The sequence below is a fragment of the Mycteria americana genome, chromosome 5 (assembly GCF_035582795.1).
Source record: "Mycteria americana isolate JAX WOST 10 ecotype Jacksonville Zoo and Gardens chromosome 5, USCA_MyAme_1.0, whole genome shotgun sequence".
Classification (NCBI taxonomy): domain Eukaryota; kingdom Metazoa; phylum Chordata; class Aves; order Ciconiiformes; family Ciconiidae; genus Mycteria; species Mycteria americana.
The window spans coordinates 28,000,990-28,013,126 of record NC_134369.1 but is presented as its reverse complement, the minus strand read 5'-3'; the positions used below and the strand labels follow the sequence as shown (position 1 = coordinate 28,013,126).

Sequence of the window (12,137 nt, the reverse complement as noted above, 5' to 3'; positions counted from 1 at the left end):
GTTGAAGCCCCATTATCCCATTCACTCTCACTCCTACCATGTTCCACAAAAATGAATGTTTAAAATGTGCCTTAATACTGAAGTGTTTCAAGACCCTATTTAACATCGGAGGAAAAACACAGAGGAATAGAGTCTCAAATAGGGTGCTCATTGCTTTAAAAAATTGTGTTAATGTTGGAAAACAGCACGTCCTATAACTGTGATACTCATTCTCATCTACTTTGGTTTCCTTTTTAAACGGGTCAGCTAAATCAGACTGCTCCACCACTCCCCATTGAAAGGAACACACAGCGAGTGCCTGCCCTCAAGCTGCCAAAAGAACACAGGAAACACGAGACCTGCACTTAAGATTCCAGTTCTACTCCATGTGATGCTATCTTTAATTTACAGCTCTGAAAACACATACAAACACACACTTTATGAAGTCAGACCTCTCCTGCTGTTCTTCTCACCTCTTCTACTCATTTTCATGCTGGTCACATTAGTTGCTCCAATTAACAGATGAGACTTGCATAGAATTTTTTTTTTTAATATTCTTTTTCCCAAGCCTCCAGCTGCTACCAACTTGCTACCAGCAGCTCTACAGAATATATATTTCTAGCAGAGGTGGACTTAAAACATTTTAAACAATCCAACTAAAAAGGAGAGTAAATCAAAATCCCTCAGTTCAGCTCTGTAAGAGGAATAAAAAAGGATTTGCCTTAAAAAAAGGAAATATTGCTGTAGATGAGTGATAATAAATGCCTACAACCAGCTAAAAATTATGCAGGTTGGTTTGTGTATATGTTTAAAACCAAGTTTTGTCTTGAAACTGTCATCATCCTATGACACTCAAAATCTAGCTATCAAATCTTGCTACAAAAGAAAGTGTGTCCCATCTCCCAGGAAATAACACACTACTGCAGTGGAATGTAATAATTTATCCCAAGGAAGCCTGAATTCTGAACATCGTTCCCTTGTCACACTCCTCTGCGTAAAGCCATCAAACTTGTCAATGTGTTTCAATTAGTAATGCTAACTGGCCACTAGATGGTACTCCGGAGACTACCGTCTGTTCCTCACACAAAAAAAACCCTCTTGAGAACACAGAAGCTCCAACACCTTCACTGAACACAGACTCATGCATTGCATCAGCTCCCACATAAGTTTCTCTTATCCAACCTAAAACCAGACATAGCATTTAGCTGACTACAGGAACATGAACAATATGACTGCATCTCTCTTTACAATTGGTTCTGTACATGCTGAAGCTTATCATCACATTCATGCTTTCCAGACAGAAATACAAAGCGCGCTTTCACTCTGTGTCGGACTGTAATAATACTTGAGATCTATGAAGAATCAATTGGGATGCAACCAGATCCCCTACACTGGCCTGATCCAGGAGCATCACAAGCAGGAACATAAAGGGTGTGAGCAAAGCAAACCACTGCTGCACAAGTTTGTCCTGTAATTGACTGTGGTATCTTACTTGGAGCAGCCCAGAGCAACAGCAAGAGCATTGCCCTTACCAGAGGAGAAGACAATTGAAGCCAAAGTACAATAACTTTTTGTGTCCAATAGTGGAAGCACCCTTTCAATCACAGTTTTCAACTTTAATAATACTCTAAATAATATATCTAAATTCTCTAAATAATAAATCTCTACAGGATGCTGTCAGAAAAAAGGACCTAAAGTTTCTGCATTTCTAAACTTGATCTTCACGATCAGTGGACATGTCATTTACCCCATTGGCTCAGTCTGCCCATTTTTTATACCATAACAGAGGTAAGACCTTGCTACAGCAAAATATTTTCAGCTGTGTAATTAAGAGGCTTATGAAATATTAAAAGAGCAGTCTTCCATAATCAATTAAAACATGTCTTCCAGACCTCAACCTGCTCTTATTCTGAAGACATGAACGGATTACAGAAACCACCACTTTCCAGGGTAGCTCATTTTAATGCCTAATTACATTCCCTGTTAAAATTAGTGCTTTATTTCCCACTTGTCTTGCTTTACTTCCAACTACAAAGTCGAGGGGGGGGGGGTTATTTGTGTTGATGTCTTACTCCATTACTTTAAAAAAGAAAAAAATAAAATCAGTATTCTAAGCCATAATCAAATCAGCTCTCATTCTTCTTTTTCATGAGCTAACCACACTAACCTCCTTCAGATTCATTCTGCAAGAACTTCTTCCCTTCAGAGCTGTATTTACAGGCTTCTCCTGTCCCAAACTCTCAATGTCATTTTGAAAGGACTTCAGAACCACAAAAACATCTAAACTGATTTACGAAGAATGTATCCATAACACATACAGAGGTAAAGATCACATCCTTGCTCCTATTCTCCTGTTATTCATTCAAAGTTTGCACTGGCTGATATTACCTGAGGCACTTGTGTTGATCCCCATGATCCCTTCTATCTCTTTAAAGTCACAAAGAAAGTATAGCACACTTTTTTATCATTGCAGTAGTGATCTTTTGCCATTATTTTGCTTTTAAGTATCCTAAAATGAATTGTCTGAAGCGATCATTTATTAGGGAGTCTATATTTCTTTCAATTACTGCCCTGCTTTACTTACACTTTAAAGAAACCAAACATATTAACAACTACTTTTATTTATATCTGAAATAACTTGTCAGCTCACTGGAAATACTGAATATAATTCTACTAGAAACACTGTCATGCGGTCATATTTCACAGTTCAGTTTCTGGAGTGGGAAAAACAGAATCACTCCAAAAAAATCCTCAGTTCATACCTAAACTACACGTTGGCAGATGAGCCAAGGCCATTAGCATTGGAACCATCATATATTTTAATAGCAAAAGCTATTAAAAGCAACTCTTACAAAATTGCCCAAGCCCACCAACAAGTTAGTAGCTATATTTAGATTTTATCAGCATCAATATTAAAACACAATATTGAATATACTTTGCCCAATTCATGGGAATTGCTTTACCCCGGTCCTCTTTCTGGCAGATCCACTTCCCCCGACAGCGGGCTGTAAACAGGAATACTGACATCGTAGCCTTGTCGGTAAGTCCATGTGGAGAAGCCTCCACCAGCCAGCAGAGCTCTGAAAAATACAAGAAAGTGACTTTAAACAGAGTATGTATACCATTCAAACTCAGAGCGTGATTTACTGATTGTCATTACCAGAACATCAAGAAGATGCATGCTCCGAGATAAGTTTTTCCCTCAGCTTTTGTCAGTGGCATTTTTCACGCAGTTTTTCAGTTCACTTTAGTTTCCGTGAACTGGGCTTACTGCCAGGTTGGATCTCGTCATCAACAGACTGCTTACGATTATGTATGATCACTGACAAATGGACCATTTTTGCATTAATATAGGGAAATTTAATCTATTGTAGTCATTATGATAACTTTGCATTTTTGCAAGCTTACATGTCTTAAGTCAATTTTATTTATGCTAGTTAACATATTCCTCGATGCCTGCGCTAAAATAGGGTATAGCACAGCTCTCAAAGTGTTAGAGACAAGCTATATTTCAGATACAAGTCCAGGTACAATAACACAGTATTTTGGCAGCTTACAATGACTCTGCACTTCTCAGGCTGGAAAATAAAATGGAGTTATTTGCAACTCTATTTTCAAAGTGATCATGCAAAATAGTGAAATTTATTTCATTTTTATATTACACAAAAAATGCTATAAACAGAAAACATGACAATAAGAACTCTGTATGTTCTGAAACTAACTTCCAACAGTAGAGGCTGCTTGGGACACTATGTGCTAGAGAGCATGCGAATCATCAAAGATTGATAAATTAAGATGTAATTCAACCTCCCAACAGGATGACCCTCATTGTCTGTGGCTTTTCCTAGGTGGGACCTTTTGCCACACAGAAGAGCCTTAAGAAACAGAAGAGAACAATGTGTACAGAAGAAAGCAATGCATCATTCACAATGCCAGAAAAAAGGGGCTTGTTACCATCTCCTACCCCAAATCAGGCTTCTTTGAAATATGCTAGTAGAGGACATCAGCTTTTCAGTTGCCATTTCATCTCCAGTGACCAGGTGGCACCATGAACATATCATCCTATTTCCAAAAGAAGCTCAGATTCAGCTTCTTTAGCAAGACTTTGCAAACAGCTGATCAAACTTTCAGTCCTTTGTCACCAAACAGTGTGCTATACTTTAAATTACCCACGGATACTGGGTCTGCTTAACGTACCATACAAAGTAGTTTGGAGAATAGCGTTTCTCCAATTCCAATTTCTCTCCTTCTCTATGGAAAGAAGCAGAATACAAATACACCACTATACTAGGCACTACAGAAAGGAACTTGAGGAACTGTACCCATTTTAGCAGCTATACAGACAAAAGCCTTATTATCACAAGCTTGCATACTGTCACAGTTCAGAGCAGGCACATGTCTCATCAGTAATCAGACACATCAGAAGAAAAAGTTAAGGTGAGACTGGAAAAGGCACTGACAATCCATTCACTGATATTGTTTTCAGATATCACTGAATGAAATCCTTAGTATAGTGCTTGGAGAACCATTTTTTCCACAGCTTATCATTATACCTAATTATCATCCAAGACCTATCATTTTTTCCCATCAGAACATGACACCCTGGATAAACACCAGTATGTTCTGCCTGTTCTAACCCTTGTCAGATGTCCCATGGGATACTTCACTTCCTTCTCTGCCCTGCAGCACAGTCATTCAGTGTTCAAACACCACGATCACACTTTGCCATAAATGTGACTTCACCCAAGTAGTTCAGCAAGCAGGCTTAAGTGTTGTTTAAGAAGCTCTTTGAAAATCCTAGATTCTGGATTAGAGGATATGGATTAGAGATGCATTTCAGCTTGATGACAATTACAAAATCAAAACAACTTTCCCTTTATTACTCTTTACTCAGAACACAAGCTATGGTAGGAACAAAAATCAGCTTGAGAACAGGGTGATAAATCAAGTACATGCTGAGTGAGAATTTATGTTCCAAATCAAAGTGATTATTTTGGATTCCTTTCCAATGCTCCCCCCTTTGGTGGCATGTACAATGCTGCTATGACTAGGTCTCACCCTTGAAGCTGCATGTTCCGTGCCTTATCCATATTAACTCAGTTACAAGCAGGGACAAAAATTTGGCTTGGATGTTGCTGTTCTTGCACTTCATATCCCCCTCCTCTTTTTTTAACCCCCCCCAACTGGGAAACTACAACCAGACTTTTTTAATTGGATCCGGTTGAAAACATGACAGCACCTCATCAGCCTTGAGGAAGCAGGTGTGTGTCATGCAGACTTTTACCTAAATAAACCCACAGGGAACCAACACCAGTTAAATAACTCCACTCAGATTTTCATTGTACGGTGCAGTAAGGGAGTAGAGATATTAACTCCTAAGGTACTCAAGACAAATAATCTTTAAATTGCACTGGTCAGTGAAGAATGAGCCTGTTCCTGAGCAACTTTTCACCACTTTTCAGATATTGATCCTTCTTTCTCTCCAGGAAGTGCCCCAACTGTACTCTAAATGTTTCTGCCCAGCTGCCATCATCATCAGCTTTCTGCCAAACTTCATTTGTCACTGAAACCCAATTCATCAACTGAAGCAGAACAAAAAAAATCTTAATTCATATGTTCAATTCTACAGCTACAGAGTAGCTTTGCAAAAGAAATCCTTTCATCCTCATTATTGTACCAAATTCAATAGAACTTACTAACAAATAACAAAGAGATTATTTTTTTTAAGTTTTATGGCAGAAGATTACATATGTTATAGCAGCTAATACCAGCAACACAGCCTCCATGCCCACAAGGCAGACTTCCATATTTGAAATTATGGAATAAAGCGCTTTTACACTGTCTTTGGAAATTGGATTTAAAGATTTAATAAACAAACAACCCCTTAAGTGAGGTAACTTAGCTAAAGGCTTTTCCAGATGTAAAAATATCATACAACTGAATTCCTCTTTGTGTATAAGGTCTTATTTTACCTGGATTAATATTCTGCAGCAAATCAACAGAACACAACTCTATCAAACCTCATGATCCACTACCGTTCAACTATGTATGATCTCTGATATGTGCCGAACAGAGAAGGTAAGCCACACTCCTTGTGCAAACGTCACAAATATGACCCATGTATTTCACAAGCGATCCACAAAATCCCACAAATCCAGTCTTTCTGCAGTTGTACTGATACAGTTCAGACCAGTCATTCAAAACCAACTGAACTCTGCCAATGTACCTTTCTTTTGGCCTGCAGCCTCTCACCCTGTGACGCTACAAACAACTGTCCTTCACACTTTGTTAACTACCCATTCTGTAACACCTGTGGACATTCTCAAATTAAGAAAACACACCCAGGTCACTTGTTCTGTTAGACATGAACTAAGATCTCCAGAGGTCTCCAGAATCATACTGTAACCTCATACTGCACCACTCAGGCCCTTCCAGGACTAGGTCCACACTACTGACTTTTTCACAGATCCCTTGTCTTTGCACCTGTGACCTGTAGTACTGGTTCTGTACTACACTGAACACAGTCTAACTTTTGGCTGCCTACAAAAAGGAGTTTCCACGTTTTCTCCATCCTAAGCACTATTATTGCCTCTCTCATGTATTACAGCCAGTGACCATACAGCTGCAGGGTAAGTCAGTTTGGCAAGCTATGGCAACAGCTGTATGCCAAAAAAGATTTGATTTTTTAATTCAAATTACTCAGCTTTCCATGTTAGCATGACAAACACTTAGAAGAAACACCTACCAAAATAATACATTTCCTGCATACTAAGCTAAGACACATAAGGCCAAATATAAATGGACATTTGACACAAAAAAAGTAAGAAAAAAAAATTGTGCAGTGTAAGAAACCTACTACATTTGCTTAATAAATCTACTTCTTCGATAGACACATGCATCCACAAACACGCAGTCCCAGAACAGTCCATTCCATTAAGCAGAGCACTGTCAGATGAAAATTCCCCTTAAGATAACAAATACAAGTATTTACTAACAGATTAACAGGTTAGGTTATGTAAGAATGATGCTTGACTGCCCTCTTCAGGCTAACCCACATGCATATAACATTTCATACAGGAAATAAAAAACTAACGCCTTACTTCACAGTCAGTGATGTAATTACAATAAGTAAACTTACTCTTTGAACATGTCCAGAAAAAACATGTTCTGTTCTGGCATTGAAGGATGTTTTAAATCGTCTTTGGTGCAAAGAAATCAAGGTATACTCCATACACAATCATCTTAGCAAAGATCCCATATCTCAGGCAAGATTTTGTTGACATTTGGCAGAAGAAAGTTAACCTTGACCTTCAAGAGAGGGACTGGTTACACAGGACCTAACTCAGCAGAACTAAGCACATACAGGATAATCCAGTAGAAACATAGTCAGTAACGGTATCTAAGCTAAATAAATTTGTCTTACTCCTATTCCAGTTTTCTTTGCCTTACAATCTCCTTTCCTCTTCCAAAAGTAAACTATTCTGCAAGTGAAAACTGAGCTCAAGATTCACCCCTTTTAAGTTTCTGGCAAATATTTTCAAAACACACTTGCCAGAGAATAACTAAGAGCATTTGTCCGATTACTAATACAGTGTAATTGTTAAGATAACAAAAACTATTGAAATTCACCATAGTTTTGTCAAGTACAGCAGCTGCTTTAAAATGTCCTTGAAGCACCTGACTTCTATCAGAAAGTTGCAGCTACAATCATCTTTGAACTTCTAATTTGCAGCAAATGGGACATTCTGTAAAGCATTCAGGTTCAGTAACACACAAGATATAGGTCTAACCTCAAGATTCTCCATCCTTACAGCAAGCCCAACAGTTTAAAGCAAACACTGTCAGCCCCATCCCATATAAAATTAAGGATGGGGCTAAACTGTCAGATTTCAGGAGCAAACACTTGTCCTATACAAGACAGGGACTTCTCTACTTCCCTTTTTTGAGAAGAGAGGAAGTCATATTCCAGCTTTGTAAAGGTTAAGGAGCACATCCTTAGCTATCAACTGCACTTCTGAGCTTGTTGCTTCTTCAATGGCATTTAAACCCAGATCTGCGCATTCAAACACAGCAAAACGCATACCTATCTCTAGGAACATCTAGGGCAGTATTATAATCTGGTGGCCCTCCAGGTAGCATATTGAAGAGCAAGTGATTTGTGCCTCGATCCCACCTAAGGCAAAAGAAGAAACAGACAACAGTTAGAAAGGTGTTCTCTACGTACGGATGGTAAGTTCTGTCAAAGCCTAGCTCTGGCATTGACTCACTGCATCCTCTCCTCCTGCATTAACCTTAGTTTTTTCCACTTTCTGTTCTTTAAATTCACACACTGAAGTTTCAGTAAGTACCTGGATAACTGTGCCAAAGCCTGAGCTGTCTCCTTGATACGGAGCGCGTTCTGATTGAGGACATCTATGGATGGCACAAAAAGGCAGGCCCGGTTGACATCGTCAGTGTAGAATTCACTGTCAGAGATGGCAGTTAGCAGCTCATTGTATTCCCTGGAAATGGTGTTGCTCACTGACGTCCCGTATTCATCCACATACTTTTTCAGTGAGTAGATGTATACCTTGATTTTGTTTTTGGGATTGAAGCCACATCGATAGACGTCGAAGCAGGTGTGCATCCTGCAGCTGAGGTCTCCCCGCTCAGGAATGGGGCTATCAGCAGGAAGCTTGACCACAGGTACATCATGGACACTGCGTTTTTCAACGGTCCAGTCACTGGATGACTCAATGGAGTGAGGCCAGAACTGGAACATACCTGTGGCAATTAGGCCAAGCAGAACTATGGAAAAGAGAGTGATGTAGTAGATGCGATGCTTGGTTTTCATCCTTGGGATGAGGGCTGGACCCCGGGTGTTATATTTGGCCGACGCACACATAATGGAATCAATTATCTCTTGCCTCTGCAAAACAGAAAGAGAGAGGTTTTAGGATTGAACTCTGGAAGAGATACGTAGTTATCACAACACAGAGAAACATCCAGTTAACCCTTTCAAGACAGGTTCTTTGCCTCGGCAGATTACAGTCAAATTTCTTCAGATGCTCACATGTCCCACCAGAACATAAGATGCCAACTGAGACTGCCACTTGGCAAGGACAACATGAGGCTGATCTGCTGGGCCTGGTTGTAATGGAATGATGTTGGCCAGTTAACAACCACAAATCAGAAAAGGACATGGCTTGGGCAACGAGGGGAGGAAGAAATCTCTGACAATACAGAAGTAGTGAGTCCTCATAGGTGCCACTCCATCTAGGTCTAAGTGTATTCATAGTGAATACTAATAAAAAAATAAAATGCTCATCTACAGGTGAAGAGAAACAACCTGGATATCCCACAAAGGGCTTATAACAGCATCACACACAACTTAGGATCGTGATACTGCTTCTAATGTAAAGGTGCTTTCAAACTGGATATAACAGGAGCCCCACCACATCTGACTAGAATGATGCTAAACTACTTCTGGCAAGAAAAAGAAATTAATTTGTCACCTTTGTCAATATGCCTTTTGGGGCAAAAAAGTGTTCTATGTTCAATTTATATTAACTACAGATTGAAGAATCAACTACTTGTTGCTTGCAAAAACAGGTTTAGGTTTTCAGCTGAAGCTTCCATAATAAATAAATCCAACTTGAACTCTCCACAGTGGGAGCTTTTTAAATTTAGTAAGCATGTTTCTCCTGAAGAAGAATGTGGATGGTATAATTATGTGTTTTCCTTTTGGACAAATGGGATGTTTTCTGGCTTTGTGAGCAAGAAAGTAAGTCTGACAGTCAGCTGTACAGCAGACAACTGTACTGGTTTCAGCTGAGATAGAATTAATTTTCTTCCTAGTAGATGGTATAGTGCTGTGTTTTGGATTTACTATGAGAATAATGTTGATAACACACTGACATTTTAGTGGTTGCTAAGTAGTGCTTATACCAAATGAAGGACTTTTCAGCTTCCCATGCTCTGCCAGGTGCACAAGAAGCTGGGAGGAAGCACAGCCAGGACAGCTGACCCAAACTGACCAAAGGGATATTGACGTCATACCATATGACGTCATGCTCAGTATATAAACTGGGGGGAGTTGGCTGGGGGGCAGCGATCGCTGCTCGGGGACAGGCTGGACATCAGTTGGTGGGTGGTGAGCGGTTGTATCACTTGTTTTTCCCGGGGTTTGTTCCTTGCTCTTTTTTTTGTTGTTGTTTTCCTTTTCACTACAATTTATTATTATTATAATCATTATTATTATTTTATTTAAATTATTAAACTGTTTTTATCTCAACCCACAAGTTTTCTTACTTTTGCCCTTCCAATTCTCTCTCCCATCCCACCAGGGGGAGGGAGGGTGAGTGAGCGGCTGCATGGTGCTTGGTTGCCGACTGGGGTTAAACCACAACAACAACACATATGAATACAAGAAGTATCAATAAGGTATAAATGGTCTTTATAACAAATTGGGTTATGTTTATGTGGCAGTTCTTAACAAAAGACTGTTAGGATGGGGTGGCTAATGCATGAAATGACTGCACTTACAGCACCACAAACATAATCTCAATACAGCACCACAAACAGATGCTAATAAATACTCCACTTTCAACAGTTGCTCTCATCAATTTACCTTCACTTTCTGATTGTGGAGACAGCTTTTAAAGCCTACTGTACAAGACAATACATGTTATCAAGACAGATGCCAGATGCTACATTACTATCAGTTTTATAACTAAAAACTTTGCATACACTTCTGACTGTTAACCACGTTATTCCTCCTTCCCGACATAGTGCCAAAACCACTTGCATTAATGACAAAGATTACACATTTGCAGCAAGCATTTGAGTCACTCAGCAAAGCTGTCTAGACCTAAGCCTGGGGGGAAAAAAACCTCAATGAAATGTAACTCTCCATCCATGGAACCGTTTAATCACTTTTACGCAGCACACAATCCTCTTGGGCAACCTGCAGGCACAAGACAAGGTCTACTAGCATTTGGAGTAGGAGAAGTAACAGGAATAACACATGGCAGCCAAAGAGGTGGCAAAAACATGATGGGATGTAACAGACGCGGTAAGAGCCGCCTTTCGAGGGACGCCACAGCCTGGGAGGGCCCAGGCTGACCCGGCTGTCGCGCAGCCCGCAACACAACCGGCAGGAGCCGGGCCCTCCGCCCCACCGCGGCTCCCCCACCTCCTGCTTCCCTTGCCCACCCAGCGGACGGAACCGCCGCGGGCAAGGGGCAGGAGACACGGCCCGCCGGAGCGGCGGCACGGCCAGGGCTGCCGGCAACGCCCGCGACAGCCCAGCCCAGCCCAGCCCGGCCCGGCCCGGCCCGGCCTCCCCACGCGGCGCCGGGCCGCGCCGGGCCGGGCCGGGCCGCGCCCCCCGCCGCCTTCCGCCCAGACTCACCTCCGCCCGCAGTCGCTCGGGCCCCACCGCCCGCGCCGCCAGCTCGCTGGCGGCCCCACGGAGCGGGGCTCGCCCGGCCACCGGCGCCAGTCCCCGCCACCGCCTCCGCCTCCCGACCTGGCAGGGGCAGCCTGCGCACGCGCGCGGCCCGCCGGTGCTGCCACCCAGCCGCGGCCAAGAGCGTCGCGGTCCCGGCCGCGCCACCGCGAAGGGCGCCGCCCCGCGGCGGGAGGGCGCAGCTGCAGGGGCCGTCAGGGCTCGGCGAGGGCCCTGCTCAGCAGCCGAGGCCCTGCCCGCGCCCGCCGGGTGCAGGGGCTTAACACCCTTTTGAATTTACCTGTGACTTTAGCCCTTTTGTAGGGGAAGAAAGCCAGTATTCCCAAACTGCAAACACTTCCCGGCGAAGGCCGTGCCCTCTCCTCCTCCCCTACCTCACGTTCCCTGCCTCGGCAGCCACGGCCGCTGCACCCGCGTGCAACCCCACTGCGCCGTGCAGGCTCCTCGCCCTGGCTCCCCTCCAAAGCCTGCTTTACGTTTTGGGGAGTTTTCTTGACTGTTGGTGACTTTCCTTCCAGCGCTGTGCCGGATTTAGCCCCACGCTGGTGACTGAAGGCTGGCTGCAGGATTTGGGAAGGCCTCTCCCCGCTGAAGGGACGCTTCTACCGTCAGAAAGGGTACTGGGACAAAGTTAGTGATTATCTGGGTGTACAAAATTTGTACTGATGAGTCACCACCACCCTGGTATTCCGTGCATTTGCATTCCTGG

At 42.4% G+C, this 12,137-nt stretch overlaps 1 protein-coding gene across 1 annotated transcript in view; it reads right to left on the bottom strand.

The window, feature by feature from the left end:
- Positions 1-11,517, bottom strand: part of EXT2 (exostosin glycosyltransferase 2) — a 79,364-nt gene extending 67,847 nt beyond the window's left edge. Inside the window, exons 1-4 of the mRNA XM_075502540.1 lie at positions 11,372-11,517; positions 8,328-8,887; positions 8,063-8,152; positions 2,943-3,059 (exon numbers count right to left, since the gene is read on the bottom strand). Of these exons, the coding sequence (XP_075358655.1) occupies positions 2,943-3,059; positions 8,063-8,152; positions 8,328-8,863 (743 nt within the window). The 5' untranslated portion in view covers positions 8,864-8,887; positions 11,372-11,517. The remainder of the gene's footprint in view (positions 1-2,942; positions 3,060-8,062; positions 8,153-8,327; positions 8,888-11,371) is intronic.
- Positions 11,518-12,137: the final 620 nt, after the last annotated feature.